Raw genomic sequence first — 19,098 nt, 5'->3', positions numbered from 1 at the left:
TTGCAGATTTTTGTATAAGAGATTGGAAGCTGTAGCAGCTATAGAAGAGAAAAAATTATTTTGGTGTTTGTAAAGTTGCATTGTAAAGATATCTTGTAAAGTTGAGTATAGATATCCTTTTTGAATGAAACCAGTTGCATTGGAATTTATTTCTGGAAAGTTTTATATTATTTTGATGTATGTAATGTTCCCAGTAATTAGTTGTAGCAAACTGTTTTGCTGAAAATTTGACAGCAAAACTGCAAACTTTCCATGCACATATTTTGAGCTATATAACTCTGATTGATATGAATTATATATTATTTTAAATTTGTCAAAAAGTAGTACAAAAGAAAAAAATTATAAAACAAACACATGTGATGAATCACTCACATTGAATAATTATGTACATGGTTTCAAATTACATTGGACATAGATATCCTATAATGACTACTAAAATCCAAGTTACAACTCATACACAATATCCTTTAATGACTCTTCCTACTCGTAGTGTTCCTTGAAGTCTATGTGAAAGCCTTCTTATAAAGGATCTTCCATGTTGATTACTTTCATGCCTTTCATTTGGATTGTTCCTATTGCAATATCCTTAGCATGTTTCCTGGTCAGCTTTTCTGGCTGATGCAGCAACATCCTGCAAAAAGGAATACACACACTATCAATTTGGAGACTCTATATATGATCAGCCTCTCCTTTCTATTAATGGAAACTTATCCTCATTTGAAATTATAGATCATAGTTTAGATGATGCAGAGTGTTAAGAACTATAATTGTATGCATTTCATCAATGCATAGTAAACTGAATACTCAATACCGTAGCTCCTCTGTTTCTGGATCATATAACTTGAAGAATATTAAAACATCATCCTTTTTCTTGTGAGGAGGTGCAATGGGTCGTAAATCCTAATTAATAATGTAGTTTGTCAACATTTCTGAGTTTGGGAATGAGTATATCATGATATCGAAGAAGTATACAACATCCACATTAATACAAATGTTACCAGCCCAAGCTCCACTTCCAAAAACAATTTTAGTTCTGCATTGTGGACATTGTTTGATTCCCCTATCAATTGTCCAACCTGCAATGTGAATCAGATTGAGAAAAAATGTAGTACAACTTCGGATAATAGAGAAACTGATGGATCTCAAAATTAAGCACCAACTGCAAGCAGAAATGAATCACCAAAAATTGAGCACCCCACTAGCATAACTATAACAAGCTACAGGATCCAAAACATTTAGTATGACTTTTGGTTTGGCTTTGAAAGAAGATACAATGTCAATTTCCAACGCAAGTGAGATTTCATCGGAGGTTGGGAAGGAGATTTCGACGGAGGAAGCAGATCTGCTGAAACGTAGTGTGGAGAAGGGCAAGCTCGTAGACAATGGGAGTGTGATAGCAGGGGTTTCTCACCAGAAGGTTGCATCCTACAGAGATACTCTATTGCACCTAAATGGGGGAGGCGGAATGATGGAAGGCGACGAGATTGACTGTTTTGAAAAATTGCGGCTTGAAGACGAAGAAGAAGCGATGGAGATGGAGGTGTGTGTAGAAGAGATGCGCTCTGATGATCCATTATGCCCAATTTATCGGTTTGGGAAGGAGGTTCACAAGGAAAGTTGCAAACAATGGAGGCAATCAGTAATAGTAAAATTACTGGGGAAAAGGGTTGGGGTTAAATTCCTCATGAATAGGCTTCTTAAAATGTGGAATCTTTCGGGATCCTATGATTTTATTGACCTAGAGAATGACTACTTCTTGTTTCGATTCTCAAATTCTGAAGACTTTAATTTTGTCTTACAGGAAGGTCCTTGGATAGTGGCTAACCACTATGTAGTGGTGCAACGTTGGCGGCCATTCTTTGATCCTCATGACGATAATGTTAAGAAACTAGCTGTATGGATAAGAATTCCTGGTCTCCCAATAGAATTTTACACAACAAATCATCTTTGGAATATTGGGAACCTGTTTGGTCGAACTCTGAAGATAGATAGGAACTCGATTCGCAAGGATGAATTAGGAGAAGGTGAATTCACTGATCGAGCAAAATTTGCTCGCATCTGTATTGAGGTTGATCTAAGCAAAGGCTTTCTATCTAAATTCAGAATAGGTAACCGAATTTTTCCGGTGGGCTATGAAGGTTTACACCAAATATGTTTCGCTTGCGGGAAATTTGGTCATAGACAAGACGTATGTCCTATCTTTTCCAGCACTTCGCCTTTGATTGACCAGAACGTTCCTTCCAACCATATTCCAACAGTAACTCCTGAGGTGAATAAGCAGAAAGTTACAGCTAACGGAGATGCCTTCGGACCTTGGATGGTCGTTCAGCGGAACAATCGCAGCGGAAGATCGAAAGCGGTCCCGGCCAAAACTAATGCTGCAATAAATGCCGCGGTTACAGAATCCAAAACGGAAATTCCCCATTCAAATCATTCAAATGTTTCCGTTGGGCAGGAATTAACAAGCAATAAAAGAGTGGGCCCAACTAGGAAAACTAATGCAGCCGTTGGAGGAGTTTAAGAATCAAGATTTACAATAATTGCTAATCAAGGCATCAGGTACCGTTTCGACAAGGAATGCGGTTATGATCAATGATAATCAACAAGGTCAACATGATGCCACCGCCAATAAAGGAAAAAAAGGAGTTAGGATTGCATTTAATCCTAAATCCAAAACCTCTAATTCAAAACAGCACGTAGAAGTTAAAAATACAGCTGTCAAAAATAAAAAAGATGGAAGTTTACCTATTAATTTAGCAGGTAACATAAGTCAAAATCAGGTGCCAACAAAGATTCCGCAGGTGGAGGATAAAATCACAGCTGCTGTATTACAAGATGATGGGAGGCGATTAATTATGTCTGCAGATAATCAGGTCCCAATTCAAATGCAAACAGAAGCCCAAATTCTGGGACGTGAAAATGCTGTTATTAAGCAAAAAAAGGATGGGAATCAGTGCATTAATTCAGTGGACAATCAGTTTCAAATTTTTAAGCCAACAAAGGTTCAACGTGCTTCTATAATGCATAAGGAAAAGAATGAGGGGCTGAAAGGGTCCAGGGAGTTACACGATCGTTGGAAAAAACAAGCTGGTCTCTCGGTGGCTTCTAAGAGTTTTAAGCAATCCTCCAAAGTCAATTCTATTGCTAAATCTTTGAAGGCTAATTCGATTTTGGGGATGGAGGGGGCTAGAAGTAAATCTCCTATTACTATAAAGGCTACTATGTCAAAAATCCTTGGTGATCTATCTAGACCGCCGGATCATAATATTGAGTGTGCATCTTCCATTCCAAGCTCTTCAGGTGATGTTCATGCCTCTCATGACGAACATTCACGAGGGTCTATAATGTTGGAATCACCAAATGTTGATAATAGTAACACCTTGTTATTGAAGGAGTCCTCTTTGGGAGAGAAGAATAGTGATGATATCACACAATAATGATGAACCTGAATTTGCTTTCATCATTCTTTGTTTTTGTATTTTGTATTTTGTTTTTTTTATGAATATTGTAACTTGAAATTGTAGAGGGGCTGGAAAAAAAGGTTTCTCCCCCCTAATTAGAGATTTAATTTCCCGTTTTAATATAAGTATTCTGGCCCTCCTTGAGACCCGTATTGCGGGGGATCGAGCTAGGAGAGTGGCCAAATCTATAGGATTTTCTCACTATTTTCTTTGTGACCCAATTGGTTTTTCAGGAGGTATTTAGCTCTTATGGAATGGAATTCCTCAGATGTTCAACTGCAGGTTCTTCAAGCCAATCACCAATACGTCCATTCTAGACTAAACAGGTTGGAAGGGAAAAAAGAAGAGTTTTTTACCTTTTGTTATGGTAGCCCTCGTCGTCAGGAGCCCATTCTTCTTTGGGAATCTCTGGAGTCCATTCAACCGCTTCATGACCAGGCTTGGTGTATCATGGGAGATTTTAATTCCTATTTGAATGCTTCGGAGAAAGACGGAGGCAACATTCCTAATTGGAGGAGTATGCTTGATTTTCAAGATTGTCTATTGTCTTGTCGCTTGACTGATCTTGGTCACCAAGGTCCATTAATGACTTGGCGCAGGGGCAAACTTGCTGAACGATTGTATCGTGCATGTGCTAATGAAAGCTTGGAACTTATCTTTTTCTCATAGAGTGGTGTCTCATTTACCATTCTTTTGTTCTGATCATCGTCCTATTCTTCTTTGGGATGGTCAGCCTCCTTATAATCTGAATGGTAACCGTCCATTTAGGTTCATGGCTGCTTGGCTTACTCATGAAAAGTTTCCTGACTTAGTTGCTGATTCTTGGCATGAGGGGAGAGAGTGGATTCGATCCAGTGTCCTCTTCCGTAATAAAGCATCAAATTGGCACCAGGAATGTTTTCGAGCGGAAGCCAAGAAAAAAAGGGATCTTCATGCTCGTATTAGTGGGATTGACCGTAGCCGTAATCATCAGAATTCCCATGCTCTTGAAACTCTCCAAAAGGAGTTATGGCGCTCTTGAAACTCTCCAAAAGGAGTTATGGCGCCAGCTTAATCTTATTTACCTTAGAGAGGAACTCACTTGGTTCCAAAGGTCCCGTGCTAATTGGCTTATCTATGGGGATAGAAATTCAAAATTTTTCCATTCTTCCACAATCATCAGACGTAGAAGAAATCGCATTGATGCTTTGATGAATGATGATGGTGTTTGGGTGGGGGACCCTTCGTGTCTTACGTCCATGCCCGTGGATTTTTATAAGAATCTTTACAAGGAAGAAGCTATTGTGCGACCAGTCTTCCCTATCAGAAACAGGTTCCCTCAATTCCACCAAAGGGACCTCCAATCTCTAGGAAGGCAACCGTCTACTAAGGAAATTAAGGACATTGTGTTTGCAATGGGACCGTATAAAGCTCCTGGATTTGATGGTCTTCACAGTTTGTTCTTCCAATCTCAATGGAACGTCGTGGGAGATTCAGTCTGCTCTTTCATTTGTGAAGCTTTCAATAACCCCCATCGCATTCATGATGTTAATCAAACTCTGCTTTGCTTGATCCCTAAAGTGGATGTTCCTCAATCCTTTAGGGACTTTCGTCCAATCAGCTTATGTAATGTTATTTATAAAATTATGACTAAGCTTCTTGCTAACCGTTTGAAATTGCAGATGGAAAGGCTTGTAATGCCCAATCAATGTAGCTTCATCAAAGGTCGGCAAGGTACTGATAATGTCATCATTGCACAAGAGTTGATTCATTCCATGCGTTGTAAGCGTGGTGCGAAAGGATGGATGGCTATCAAAGTGGACCTGGAAAAGGCATATGACATGATTAGTTGGGATTTTCTCAAGGATACCCTTAAGGACGCAGGCTTCCCTCCTCATGTTATCAGTTTAATTATGTGGTGCACAACATCTTGTTCGATGAACGTACTTTGGAATGGGAAGACTACTGAGGAGTTTTATCCTAGTAGAGGGCTTAGACAAGGGGACCCTTTATCCCCCTATCTCTTTGTCCTTTGTGTGGAGAGACTAGCGCATCTTATTACCACTTGTGTGGGGAATAAAAGTTGGAAGCCTATTATTATAAAGAAGGGGGCTCCTCCAATCTCTCATTTATTTTTTGCAGACGATCTTCTTCTTTTTGCAGAGGCTACCCAGGAGTCAAGCTGCTACTATTCAGTACGTGATGGATTTATTTAGTGCATCTTCTGGCCAGCGGGTGAACCATGGGAAGACTAGAATATTTTTCTCTCGAAATGTCAGTCATACTAGAGCTTTTGAACTGAGCCGCCAAATGGGTTACTCAATGACATCTGATCTGGGCCGCTACTTGGGCATTCCTTTACAGTGCTCACGCGGTGGGAGAGCTTCTTTCAATTATATCTTAGACCGCTTACAATCTCGACTGAATTCTTGGAGTCATTCTTCCTTATCTCTATCAGTGTGTGTAATGATATTGAAAGACAAATTCGGGCTTTTGTTTGGGGTTCATCAAGTTCTAATAGAAGACCTCATGTTGTAGCCTGGAGTCAAGTTTGCCGCAACAAACATCAGGGCGGTCTAGGGCTAAGATCAATTAGAGACATGAATACAGCTTTCATCATGAAGCTGGGACATAGCCTTCTCACTAAGTCTGATGCTTTGTGGGTGCAGTTTCTCAGGGGTAAGTATAAAATGGACGCGAGCTTGTTACCGGAAATCAGTGTTCCTAACCATAGTTCTGCTCTTTGGAAAGGAATTGCTCAACGATGGCCTCTCATTCTTAATAACAGTCGTATAGTTCTTGGTAATGGTGAGAGAACCCATTTTTGGTCTGACCCTTGGCTTCCTGGTTGTGGTCGTCTCCTAGAGAATCCTTCAATCCAAGTCCCTACCGATGCAGCAGATCTTCGTGTTGCTGATTACGTTAACAAAGATGGCCATTGGATTTGGGCATCCTTTCAGCATCTTATTCCAGACCAAATCATCAGGAGAATCATGAACATAATTCCCCCTCTCTCGATGGATGCCCAGGATTGTGTTATTTGGGGAGAATCATCCGATGGTGTTTTTTCTGTTAGGAGCGCTTACAAGACATTGCATAATAATGAAGGCACCGATAACACCATCCCTTGGGATTATATTTGGGGATGGGATGGTCCTGAGAGGATCAAAACTTTTCTTTGGCTTATGATGGGGGATAAACTCATGACTAATTCTAGGAGGCTCCAGCGCAGAATGTCTGAGACTGATTTTTGCCCGAGGTGCCAGTGTGCTCGTGAAACTACCCTTCATGCCATTAGAGATTGCAGCGTCTCCATGGATACTTGGCGGCTATTGGTGGATCGTAAATTCTGGCAAGAGTTTTCGGAGTTGAATATTCATAACTGGATTGTGCATAATGTCGTTTAAACTAAACCTTGGAGTAGCGATCCCCATTGGCAGCTTCTCTTTGGGATCACTGCTTGGTTTTTGTGGCGTTCTAGGAACGACCTGGTTTTTAATGGTACAAAGAATAATGCAGAGGGCATCGCACGAGCAGCCTTGGGTTATAAGGATAGCGTTTTGTTGGCCAGGGAGATGCTATCAGTAACGGGAGTCAACCAGCGTAGCAAAAGGGAGAGTCTAATAGTTTGGACTTTTCCACCTTTGGATTGGATTAAGATTAACGTCGACGGGGCCAGCTCTGCTAATGGTTTTAGTTCTGGCTGTGGGGGAGTTCTTCGAGATAGCTCCGGGGACTGGATAACGGGATTCTGTAAAAATTTGGGAAGTGGAACGGCTTTGAATGCAGAGCTTTGGGCGATCCTTGTAGGTTTGGAGGTTGCTTGGTTCAAAGGATTTAGAAAAGTTTGGCTGGAAGGGGATTCTCAATTAGCTCAGCAGCTCATTTTGAGGGAGTGCAGTTCATCCCATCCTTCGTATGGTTTGATTCTTCGTATCAGGATACAGCTTGCCAAAGATTGGAATATTAAGATCTCACACATCCACCGTGAGGGTAATGGTGTGGCGGACTGGCTGGCTGCGTATGCTAGCAATTTTTCTTGGCCTATCCAGTTGTTTGATAATCCTCCGTCTGGTTGTTTGCACCGCCTGACCAAATAGGAGTTCACTGGCCTAGGCTTGTGCCTAGTGTGTTTTAGTTTTGCTGTCTTGTCTTTTACTTTCCTTTTGTTTCCAAAAAAAAAAAAAAATATTTATACAGGTTACATTTTTTTTATTCATTTTTAAGAAATATAAAACAGCTAGCCAAAGATGGCAGAAGCTAGCCAAATTTGTACTGCATTCAAAATTTTCAAGGAAAAATCAACATTTTAAAATGAAATATATACGCTGAGAGTGAGAACAGAGCAGATAGAAGAGAAACAACAATAATTGTCATAGCATGCCTGCCAGGTCAAAGCACTTTTATCAGGAGAGCGAATAGTGTGATTAATGATGATACCTTGAAAAGGTTAAAAGAAATCTGATTTTTTACACTGAACCTCCTCACTTTGTCATGGTCTACGAGATCAAAATACATATCCTTCCTTTCACTTTTTTTACTCTTTCCGTTTGTTTCATTTAACAAGTCAATACTAACAATTTCATTTAAGACAAGTAATATAACTATATTTAGATTTAGATACAAAGTTAGAAGAAAAAGAATATATTTTACAAGTGGTAATTTCATATTTAGTAAAAATGTTTGATGAAGTAAAATTTGAATGAGAAGACCAAAGGAATATGATAAGAAACAAATATGTTTGTTAATTAGGTTTAGAATTTTTATCAGGATATGCAAAAATAAATGCTTAAGAATAAATGACATATGATATACAGAGAGATATTATTATGTGGATATGATATAAATCTACCACAATAATTCAGGATTCTCAGTGAAAAATTAGTCTTGCAACAAAAATTAGTCTCTTATGTGTGTCACACAAAGTGGGTATGAATCTAGTTGAATTAATAAAACTACTGAAAAAACATAAATCACAAGTGAGTAAACAGTGGAAGAGGTGAAGGCAGAATAAACCAGACCAATGAGAACCATTTGGGCACAATTCACATATTGGTTTTCATGTGAAACTCACATAAGCAAAATTAAGAAAGATTTTCGTTAGCACACACGTAAGAGATGTAGAATTGTAGATCTCTACTGCAAAACATATAAAGTCAACTTATAAAAAAATTCTGCATAAATGCTTTGAACTTGAGGAATACTAAGAAATACCCCATTCAACTTGCATTGTATCTCCTCTTGATTGAAAAGGCTAGTCAAAATATTAGGTATCAAAGGGAAGCAATAGAGTTTAACTAATGTCATTCTCAAATGTCAAGCCCAATATTTTAGCTGAAACAAGAGCTTCTTATCTCATAGGACAATTTATTTACTTGTTGTGTCTGAAGAACCAAATAAAATCAACAAAACAACATGACCACAGACTACAGTACATATGCAAATTCAACAGAAAAAGCCGCACCTCTGCCCCAAATATGCTCGGAGGAGCCAATTTTATTAAGCATGGAGTGCATTTTCCTCGCGATTTCTTCGATTGGGCGTTTGAATTCGGCGAAGTTGTAGTAGAAGTGAGAGTCATTGTCCGAGGAAATGCGTAGGGATAAACCTGAAAGCTCCGTCATATGATGATCGACATCGTGGCTCATGGCGATTGGCGATTGCGAAGATTGGTTAAAACAGTTTCACGGTTAGGGCTTTAGCCACTATTGTTGCGAAATGGATATCAGAGCATTTTGTTTTGTTTCAGAAGAGTGTGAAAGGAATGCCTTGAAACCAGAGACACTTACATAAAATTTTATTTCACGTGAGAAAGAAGGGTGATGCTGAACTTGCAAAAAACTTCTTGTAAGTAAAAAAAAAAAAAAGAGAGAGCAAAATTGGTGTCGTTTCAAGAACACTCTAAAGTCACTTTAGAGACTTTATTCCAAAAATATGGATTTGTTGTTTGTTATTTTAAATCATATAAGTTATTTTATTTTAGATGAGAGATAGATACAGAAAAATGGAAATCATAGAAGAGAAAAAGTGAGTGATTTTTTAATTTAAAATTTAAATAAAAAAAAATTTCTGTGTCTGTCTCTCTCTTAAAATGACATAATTTTATGTCATTTAAAATGGAAAAAAGTGTTTGTGATTTTGAATGACATAACACTTTGTCCTTTTAAGAGAGAGACAGACACAGAAAAAAGTTTTTATTTAAATTTTAAATTAAAAAAAATTACCTACTTTCTCTCTCCTATGATTTTCATTTTTTAGTGTCTATCTCTCTCCTAAAATGACATAACTTATATCATTTAAAATAACAAACACCAAATCCTTTAAAACAACAAACATTTTTCTCTTATATGGGCTTATATTTTTTTTTATCTCTCTGATCCATATTTTCTTTTATTTCTCCACTTCTCATCTTTTAATATAGATTCACATATATACTTATAGAAAAAATGATCTCCTAGAGAAATAATAATTCTTTCTTAAAGTAATATTATTCACATTAATTAATGGAAAAAGTATCGGATACGACAAAATCACGAAATTGAAGGAGTAAATATAATTGAACTCACTGGAATATCTTTTCTTGTGATTTCAAATTCAAATTCATGTTTTTGACTTCGTGGTGAGAGCGGTTGGTGTGGGCAGTGTCCAAACCAGACCAATCGAGTGTTTGTTTAAAAATCTCTGATTCTGTGTTGCAAATCAGAGAGAATTTGAGAAAAAGATGAGCAACGATGAGGATAAGGGTTTGCTGTGGAAGCTTCCAGTGGTGAAGTCCAACGATTTCGGCAAGGTGGGTCCCGCCTTCGGCATCGGCGCTGGCTGCGGCGTCGGCTTCGGCGTTGGCCTTCTCGGGGGTACATTCTTTTTCCACCCAAGTTTGTAATAATCAATTAAAGTTTCAATTTTTCAATTGATTTTGGATATGGGGTATGTGTTGTTTTGTGCATGGAGTTAAAAAGTTTGATGCTTTGGTTGTGATAGCTCCACTGAAAGCAAAGAGAGACAAGTAGTTGAATTACTAGCAAATGGGGTGTATTGGAGATGAATCAATAGGCAATTAAAATGCGTTGTTGGTCTCATAGATTCATAGTTTTTCTCATTAATTTTTGGGTCTTCTTGTAAAATTTCTACCTAAATTGATATACACACACTTATTGCTTGATGGGGTGCTTGACTTTTTTTGAGTATTGATGATGCATGTTACGTAGTGTTAGGAGAATTTTGTGAGGACTCTTGTACTGGAAATTATATAAGTCTTTGCCATGGAAAAATGGAGACCTTAAATGCAGGCTTTCGAGATAATGCTTATGTTCTGTGCTCTCATGATCATTGTGGGCATTACATATATTTGTCTTCCTTTATGCATAAATGTCGATTTTAGATCATTTTGTAGTTATGACCCTCACTTCTTGTTAAAGTTTTTCTTTGGGGTTACTTTTTTTTTTTTTTTTTTAATTTTGTAAGTTGTGAAAATTATGAGATCATGTAAAAAAGTTAAGGTATATGAGCTTTTATATTGAAAGAACAAGATGGTTTCCTGGTATGGGAAAGTTTATGTGCAAATTTAACATAATAAACCCTTCTCCACTAAAAAATAAGGAAAAGAACAGTAAGATTATTGACCTTTATTTGTCAGTGAAATTCATGTTTATGGATTGAATAAATAGAAATGTCAAAATCCATTGAGCTGCAGGTGACTTGTGGTGTTTTAGATTAAGATGCAGTATTTTTGTCTTACGGTTGTTGACAAAGTAATGGAGTGAAGACAGTGTAGAGAAAGGACTTATGGAGAGAGAAGTTTGAGTGATGAACTGATAGAAAAAGGAAGAACGATGGTGGTTTTGTTTTTGGGTCTTGAAATGGGGTTACCATATTTTGGAAATCAATGGCGCGGCTAATAAATTGTTGTGAGCTACAAATGAATGAAAAGGGGTACTACCCCAAATGCTCAGTTTCACAATATGATTGTTTGTTTTACTGTCTTTTGGGGTTTTGCTCCCTTCTTCTTCTTCTTTTTTTGGGGGGTGCTTTTGCTCCCTTCTATTTGGGCTTAATAGTATTTTTTTTATTCAATTTTTTTTTGACTAAATGTCAAACTTTAAGGTAGTCAAATCACTGGTAAACCACAGTTTGTAAAATCTTGCTCCAAGTCCTCTTTTGGTAGTAGTATCTGTTAAATTTCCTTGAGAGAGCTTTGCTGGATTTAGGTAAATTTTGGTGCTTTATTGTTGACATGAGGGGGACCAGGGATGTAGACTGTTTGAACTTATTGTCTAACCAGATATATACAACCATGAAAATGAATTTCATCAATTAAAGTTTTTTTTTAAAAAAAATAAAATAAAATAAAATAAATTGTTGAAATCCTTACTTTGCTTTATGCCTTCTGACAAAATTTTGTGATCTTTGGAGTTTGAAAAATGGAAGTTCATTCCTATGTGTAATTGGTGAAAATATATCTAAAATCTAAATAGTTTAACAGTGAGATGTGATGTGCTACTTTTCAGCTTCTTGTTTTAATCTTGCTCTTGATTTCGCTTCCACATGGCTGTAGGCTTGTAGCTTGAGACCTTTTCTGATGCTGCTACTAATAATTGGGATCATTGCTTACTCTATTGTAGCATGTGTTGCTGATCTTGGTCATGCCTATAAGTTCGATTCGAACATCTTTCCTGCATTGTTTGATGCTTCATAAAATTTCATGAAATATACTTTTCTGACTCCAGGAGTGGGTTTTGGCCCTGGAATTCCTGGCTTGCAAGTGGGTTTTGGATTTGGTGCTGGTTGTGGTGTTGGTTTAGGATTTGGCTATGGTATGGGGAAGGGAATTGCACAAGATGAGAACAAGAGGTACTCTAATGTTGGAAATCCTTTTCGTGGTTCTGGAAGCATTATTTCTGAGTAAGTAAACTGCCTATTAATATCCTTATTTTTTATGCCTTTTTTAAGTACTGAAATTGACATATCTTGCAATGGAGATAGAAAACTGAGGAATGCTTTGTATTAAGCTTACTGTATCAATCAATGACACTAGCAGAGGTAGCAAATTACAAAGGAGAAATGGAAAAGAAAAACTGGAAATGAAAAGAACAAAACATTGAGAAAATTCAAGGACCTGGTGATTTAAACTCTTTGGAGAATAAAACATGGCATGAAATTTTGTGATAAATTAGATAATTAGAATACTAAAAACTCTTAGCATATCAAAGACTGTTAATTCCATCAACAGATATAGTGTACCAAACACCAGAACCTGAAAGCAGGTTTTGGTGCATTTTGAAGAAGGACTATGAGACTGAGGCCCCACTTTTCATAAAGAATTTTGGTAATATGAAAAGTTTGCAACCTTTCTGTTTAATGAGTATGAATTCTTTAGTTTTGTTGCTTCATATGATTAGACATATGCTTCTTCGAAAAGAAAAGAAAAAAATTGTTTGATACATGATTGCACCTCACCAATTTTATAAATAAATAAAAGGATGACACTTTGCAAGGGAGTGTGGATAATAGGGGTGGCAATTCAAGTTGATACGATACGAACATGAATATACTCAACACGAACACGATATGAATTTGAAAATGGCCCAAAACTTTCAACACGAACACAACCGGCGTATTTTTTGAGTTGACATTGCACAAATAATTTGCTAACCTCAAATTGTGTTGCTTATTATGTGGGTTGATATAATATGGCACAACACTATACAACACAAAACAAATAACCTGTAAATATATTAACACAAATCAATTTCATGTTTGCGGGCTGATATATAATAAAAGGCCGACCCAGTTCACGACCCACTCCGTGAGTGTCTGGGGAAGGGAAATTTGAGTCAAGCCTCACCCCTGCTTTGCAGGGAAGCCGAGTCGAATCCCTGACCTGGAACACCTCAGTAAGCAAGCTTACCGCTGAGCCAGGCCGACCCTGACCTGATATATAATATGACACAAATTTTTCTTGTTAAATTTTGCCAACACGAATTTGAAAATGGAGCGAGTTGTGTTGAAAATTATCACCTCCAGTGGAAATAATGGACTCTGTTCATTAATCTTCAGATACTATAGCTGCAAAGATCTTATGGCGTGAAAGTTTTTTTAATATCTGAAATTGTTCTGTGACTGGTTTCAAATTTCATCTCATTTTTAACGTAATTTAAATATCCTGCGTGTTGTTTTCAGGGATGATATTACTGCAGTTGTGGATGACATTGTCATTAATACTAAAAAGCTTATCAGGGCAACATCAAGAGAAATTGACAAGTGGAGAAGATGATGGAAGAGTCCATTAATTCTTTTACGTACATTTGTATAAACTAAGATCTCTTTGCCAGTGTTTTCTATGTATTGACTAAATCATGGCAAATTCAGGATGTTTAGACCTGTAGCAGTACATGAGATACTAAAATTTCATATTAATATTCAGCTATGATATATTGGCCCTTCAATGAAATTGAGTTCCACCATTGTTTAACTGTGGTACGAATTATCTGAATGCCAGAATTTTGTGAAGTAACCAGTGAGGGCTTGTAAGCTAATTATCATGAATTTGGTCAATTTCCAGTAAATCTAGAGAGGAGCCTTCTACTATCAAAATTGGAGAAAGGCTACATTGTGTGAGAATTTTTTATTTTTAGAAGTTTTAACAAACTTTAACATGCTTGTTGAGATATATAGTCCCACATTGGTTGTATGTGCAACTAATGTGGAGTTTATAAGGCCTTGGGCACTTCCACCCTTTGAGCTAGCTTTTGGGGTGGTGTATCCCAAGGTTCTTCACATGGTATCAGAGCCTCGCCGCCCCCACTTTCTCTTGTGGCGTTTCTTAGCACAGGTAGGCTGGGCTTGTTGCATTGTCCACTCTTCAAGCCTAATAGGCTCTCGTGTGAGGGGACGTGTTGATATATATAGTCCTACATTGGTTGTATGAGCAACTAATGTGAAGTTTATAAGACCTTGGGCACTCTCACCTTTTGAGCTAGCTTTTGGGGTGGTGTATCCCAAGGTTCTTCACAATGCTCGCAAATATTTTAGGAAATCAATAATTGAATTCAAGTATAGATGTGCATGACAATGATTTTTATCTCTTACATTTTTTTTAGGAAAAAAAATACTCCTTTTTATGCTTAGGAAGAGTTTCGGAGAAAAAAAAAATATTTGATTGCATAATTTATTTTTATATCCAACAAAAGAGTGCATTTAATAAATAATGTTTTTATTATCAACTTGGAAGTAGAAACAACGGTGCTGCAAATGTCTAGAAAAAACCATGTGCGGTGCTACCAAGTTCAAATTGGGAGATGTAATGGCAGCTCAAGTTGCAAGCAACTCTTGTGTCTTTCTAATATCTTTATCTGTGGAGTTAGGTGGTCCATCTATGACTCGTTGAAATTTTTATTTCGCAATACAAACCACACAATGGTCCCAAAAGAAAACAAATTCTTTTCACTACTACTGTAACTCATGTGAGTGTTACTACAATTATGTGGTCACCATTATTTCTATTGAATCTGAAGAAAACTACAAAAAAACAAAAGCCTCTAATGAATCTTAATGTGGCCATGTAATGTAGGTAAAGGAAATGATAGAAAAAAAAGTACTAGAGGTAAGATAAAACATGTTATCCAAGCTCAAGCTAAGGAGCTACCCACATCAGCACCATCATCTTCCATGTATCAGATATTAACCAATCAAATCCTTGCATTGGATTACACTTCTCCCATATAGACCAATCAAACCCCTTGATCATGAATCTAACGTGGCACGTCCACATCCACATCCACCAGAACATGCATATTAGTATCTTCTCCATTCTTCGTAGTTCATACTACTCCTCATCAATCAGCAGTAAGCACCACATTCACCTGAGTTTCTGAGGCTTCCAAAACATGGCTTCCCTTGGCATGTCTGAAATGCTTGGAAACCCCATCAACTTTGGTGGTGCAACCAGGTCAGCCCCATCTCCCTCTACCCCTTCCACCTTCAAAACTGTGGCTCTTTTCTCTAGAAAAAAGGCAGCACCACCTCCAAAGCAGAAACCTGTTGCTGTCTCTTCTTCAAATGAGGAACTAGCCAAGTGGTATGGTAAGTATCAAGTTGTGTGTGTGTGTTAAGTACAACCTGTGCTAGTGTGTTCTTCTAATTATGTAATTGAAGGTAGAAAAAACTAGTTGCTAAACTTTTGCTTCCATTTGGTGGCAGGTCCTGACAGAAGGATCTTCTTGCCAGAAGGTCTCTTGGACCGAGCTGAGATCCCAGAGTACTTGACAGGAGAAGTCCCAGGAGAGTATGTGACTTCTCCTTTAATTCACATTGTGTTTATGAAACTTTGCTTCTTGTTTTACTTAATATGCTAATGTTATTTGTGTGTCCATGCAGCTATGGTTATGACCCTTTTGGTCTTAGCAAGAACCCTGAGAACTTTGCCAAGTATGCTTAACACTCACAAACTAGATATCTATATATGAATTATTATGTTACTTTAATTGTTTGGTAATGTTAGTGATGGGTGATTGGTGGTTTAATGCAGATATCAGGCATATGAGTTGATTCATGCCAGATGGGCAATGCTTGGTGCTGCTGGATTCATCATTCCTGAGGCCTTCAACAAATTTGGAGCAAACTGTGGTCCTGAGGCTGTTTGGTTCAAGGTTTGCAAGCTCTATTTTGTGTAAATGATCATTCTAGTGCAAATTCAATAGACTATAATGTATGTTTCCTTTATATTTACCCATTTCATCTTTAATTTTCAGTTTTCAGCGTTAACCATAGTCTTGATTATTCTGCAAATAATCTAATATTATTTTCATTAGAGTAACTACCTACCTTCAATCTTTGGAGTTTTCCCGTGGCAATATAGCATATTTCAAAATTCCCTTTATTGAAAATTTGTGATTGTATTGTTGACATTAAGCCAGTTCAATTTTCTTCATGGAATTGATGCAGACCGGAGCTTTGCTTCTTGATGGGGGTACATTGAACTACTTTGGTAAACCCATCCCCATCAATCTTATTGTTGCTGTCGTTGCTGAGGTTGTTCTTTTGGGAGGTGCAGAGTACTACAGAATTATTAATGGCCTGGTATGTAAAATTTTCAATTTTGAATATTTATTTTCAGACATTGGTAATACATTTGTCTAAAGAAGGCGAGCTTGGAGTAGTTGTAAATATGCTCCTTTATGACTGAAAAGTCACAGATTCGAATCCGTAACCATCATCGTTGCAAATATGCAAAGATAAGACTTGCATATAAGGCTGCATACAAGGATTCACCCCTGCCCGGGATATAATGGGGAGTGATTTATTGTTAATGCATTTGTCTCAACCTTTCTTACATCCATAAGGATTATTACTAAACAAAGTTTATTGTTTATTTGAATAAACCATCTTATTACTGGTTGGTTTATTTCTGAATTAAGTACATCTGGTAATGCATATTACCACTATGTTTATAAAGTTGAAAAGAATATATAACAGAACTTAATTTGATTTACTTATTGTGACAGGATCTTGAAGACAAGCTTCATCCAGGTGGTCCATTTGACCCATTGGGGCTAGCAAATGATCCAGACCAGGCTGCATTGTTAAAGGTGAAGGAAATTAAGAATGGTAGACTTGCTATGTTTGCCATGCTTGGTTTCTTTATCCAAGCTTATGTAACTGGAGAAGGTCCTGTTGAGAACCTTGCAAAACATCTTAGTGACCCTTTTGGCAACAACTTGCTCACTGTCATTGCTGGGACTGCTGAGAGGGCTCCAACTCTGTGAATCAATAATCTTCATGTTTTTCTCCTATCTTAAATGTACAATACATCTCACTGAGACATTATTGTTAAGGCATTTTGCTTTGTTCCTTAGAAGTCAACTCACTCTTGGTTTATAGAGCATGATTAATCTTTAAATTCTTGAACTTCTTCCAAATCTAAGTCCTATTAAATAAAATTCATACCACACAATCTAAATGGAAGTGATATCTAAGGATGCAGCTGATTTGCTAAGAAATTAGGTACAACACCGCACAAAAAATTGTATATATAATTAATGGACAACAAGTAACTTAAAAGAAAGCATAGATTGCTAAATTTTTATTACCACTAAACCAGTCATAGAAGCTTTTATTTATGGGAATAAGAAGAATAATTTTGTAGGAAAATGTTTAGGTTATGTTATGGAGATAGAAATTGTGGGACCCACACTTGTTTTCAAAAACCAAAAAAAAAAAAAAAAAAGTGGGTCCCACAATCTCTATCTCTATAACATAACCTACACACTTTCTTATAACATTATACTTTTATTTCCCTTTATTTATTTATGTAATTGGCCCAACAAATATTGGACTGGTTTGATCACACACGGTTGAAGGTAAATGATGTTGATAAAGAGAAGCGTTACTAATGGGTAAGCTTGACGAGATGGTTGATCTGGGTCACCTGAAATACGAACAATTTGAGGAAACTGAGGGTACTTGCAAGGCATTATGCTCAAATCAGTTCAATATTCAATATAGTTCAAGTATTTAAGAATAGATGATCTTACTAGGGCTGAATGCCTCTCTATTTATAGTGAGGGTGCTTTGCTTCATGTAGCCTTTCAAATAGTGGTGTCAATTCCAATTAATGAAGAATGGTGACCTTTTTTAGGTTATTCCTTGGGCGAAAAGCTTATAGTCAAGCTAGCCTTAATAGACGTTGCGGCAAGCTGGTGCTATTATTCATTCATTCGGTTCATGTGGAGGTTAAGTTGCCCTGAGTTGCTGATCTCGGCAATGATGTTTCTTTTCTAGCTAAGTTACTTTTGGCTTGTCAACCAAACTGGTGAGATACCCACGATTTATACATGGGATGGCCTTAGTTCCTTTAGGGTTAAAATATGGCCGTTAGGCCTTTATTTCATATATATCAGGTCCAGATCATTATGAATTGTCTGGTTTCAACGTGGATGATTGGCCTTTAAAGGAAGTAATCAGTCAATGTATATCTAAGCAAAAAAAAAAGGTAGAATAACCTATCCTAAAAAAATATATACTACAATATAGTCAAAATCACTAATTTTACGATAAGTTAAATTCACAATTGATTCTTACACTTTTGTCCCTAGAGTTAGTTGCAAAATCATATTGGAGTTTCAGCTAGTTAATTGGAGAATTTGTTATGAGAACATTTTATATTTTCTTTTTTTAATAGATATTAAATAGGTGAAATTAAATCAAAATTTGTTTAAATATATAAAAAAGACATAAATATTTCTTGTGACAAAATCAGGAGAAGATCAGAGGATCATTCCGAACTTACCCTAAACCTAAATATAAGTGATATTAGGGAGCAAAATTATGGTTCAAGCCCAGTCTATGTTTGGACTTAGATCATAGAACTTTCACGTACGCAATTATGCAAAGGCATCATTTCCTTGGTCACACCAAACTAAAAAGCAAAACTAGAAAACTAGAAGAAAAACATCTATGTTTGGACTTAAGAGCTTCAAGTATTTTTTTTTCCTCCTTTTCACTAGAGAAATGGACTAGAAAAGAAGTATCATGATTGAAAACACGTTTCCAAAAGAAGCATTTCTTTTACGATAAAATGTCTTTGCTATAAATAAAGTGAAATGATTGTCTTATGTCGCAGGACGTCTTTTTTTATCTTCTACTCTCACCATCAAAAGTC

At 37.0% G+C, this 19,098-nt stretch overlaps 3 protein-coding genes across 4 annotated transcripts; 2 read left to right on the top strand and 1 right to left on the bottom strand.

Annotated features, from left to right (window-relative positions):
* Positions 1-373: 373 nt before the first annotated feature.
* LOC133288884 (uncharacterized) lies at positions 374-9,246 on the bottom strand. Of its 2 annotated transcripts, XM_061486707.1 has the most exons (4): positions 8,905-9,246; positions 999-1,076; positions 812-900; positions 374-631 (listed from the first exon to the last, which is right to left on the bottom strand). In XM_061486707.1, the coding sequence occupies exons 1-4, from the start codon at positions 9,019-9,021 to the stop codon at positions 520-522; spliced, it is 396 nt and encodes a 131-aa protein (XP_061342691.1). In that variant the 5' UTR covers positions 9,022-9,246; the 3' UTR covers positions 374-519. The 2 variants fall into 2 exon arrangements, 1 of the variants encoding a protein (XP_061342691.1); XR_009748414.1 differs by lacking the exons at positions 812-900; positions 999-1,076.
* A 761-nt stretch (positions 9,247-10,007) lies between these two features.
* On the top strand, positions 10,008-13,896 carry LOC133288864 (uncharacterized). The gene is made up of 3 exons (XM_061486689.1): positions 10,008-10,294; positions 12,167-12,341; positions 13,620-13,896. The coding sequence occupies exons 1-3, from the start codon at positions 10,162-10,164 to the stop codon at positions 13,711-13,713; spliced, it is 402 nt and encodes a 133-aa protein (XP_061342673.1). The 5' UTR covers positions 10,008-10,161; the 3' UTR covers positions 13,714-13,896.
* A 1,357-nt stretch (positions 13,897-15,253) lies between these two features.
* LOC133288818 (chlorophyll a-b binding protein CP26, chloroplastic-like) lies at positions 15,254-17,295 on the top strand. The gene is made up of 6 exons (XM_061486643.1): positions 15,254-15,521; positions 15,639-15,723; positions 15,816-15,866; positions 15,967-16,087; positions 16,383-16,517; positions 16,943-17,295. Exons 1-6 carry the CDS (start codon positions 15,326-15,328, stop codon positions 17,201-17,203), a joined length of 849 nt encoding a protein of 282 aa, XP_061342627.1. The 5' UTR covers positions 15,254-15,325; the 3' UTR covers positions 17,204-17,295.
* Positions 17,296-19,098: the final 1,803 nt, after the last annotated feature.

Source organism: Gastrolobium bilobum, unplaced genomic scaffold (genome assembly GCF_033153095.1).
Source record: "Gastrolobium bilobum isolate Gb01-03AN ecotype WA unplaced genomic scaffold, APGP_CSIRO_Gbil_v1 utg1851, whole genome shotgun sequence".
Taxonomy (NCBI): Eukaryota; Viridiplantae; Streptophyta; class Magnoliopsida; order Fabales; family Fabaceae; genus Gastrolobium; species Gastrolobium bilobum.
Note: the sequence above shows the minus strand (reverse complement) of the source record. Positions and strands in the feature narration are given on the sequence as shown.

Bases quoted from the DNA above. Each gene is read 5' to 3' on its own strand.
- LOC133288884 (XM_061486707.1), bottom strand. From the start codon at position 9,021: ATGACTCTCACTTCTACTACAACTTCGCCGAATTCAAACGCCCAATCG. The intron at 1,077-8,904 runs GTGCGGCTTTTT...TTCACATTGCAG, and splicing joins CGAGCATATTTGGGGCAGAG to GTTGGACAATTGATAGGGGA. The intron at 901-998 runs GTAACATTTGTA...ATTATTAATTAG, and splicing joins TGGAAGTGGAGCTTGGGCTG to GATTTACGACCCATTGCACC.
- LOC133288864 (XM_061486689.1), top strand. From the start codon at position 10,162: ATGAGCAACGATGAGGATAAGGGTTTGCTGTGGAAGCTTCCAGTGGTG. The intron at 10,295-12,166 runs GTACATTCTTTT...TTCTGACTCCAG, and splicing joins CGGCGTTGGCCTTCTCGGGG to GAGTGGGTTTTGGCCCTGGA. The intron at 12,342-13,619 runs GTAAGTAAACTG...TGTTGTTTTCAG, and splicing joins TCTGGAAGCATTATTTCTGA to GGATGATATTACTGCAGTTG.
- LOC133288818 (XM_061486643.1), top strand. From the start codon at position 15,326: ATGGCTTCCCTTGGCATGTCTGAAATGCTTGGAAACCCCATCAACTTT. The intron at 15,867-15,966 runs GTATGCTTAACA...GGTTTAATGCAG, and splicing joins AACCCTGAGAACTTTGCCAA to ATATCAGGCATATGAGTTGA. The intron at 16,518-16,942 runs GTATGTAAAATT...TTATTGTGACAG, and splicing joins ACAGAATTATTAATGGCCTG to GATCTTGAAGACAAGCTTCA.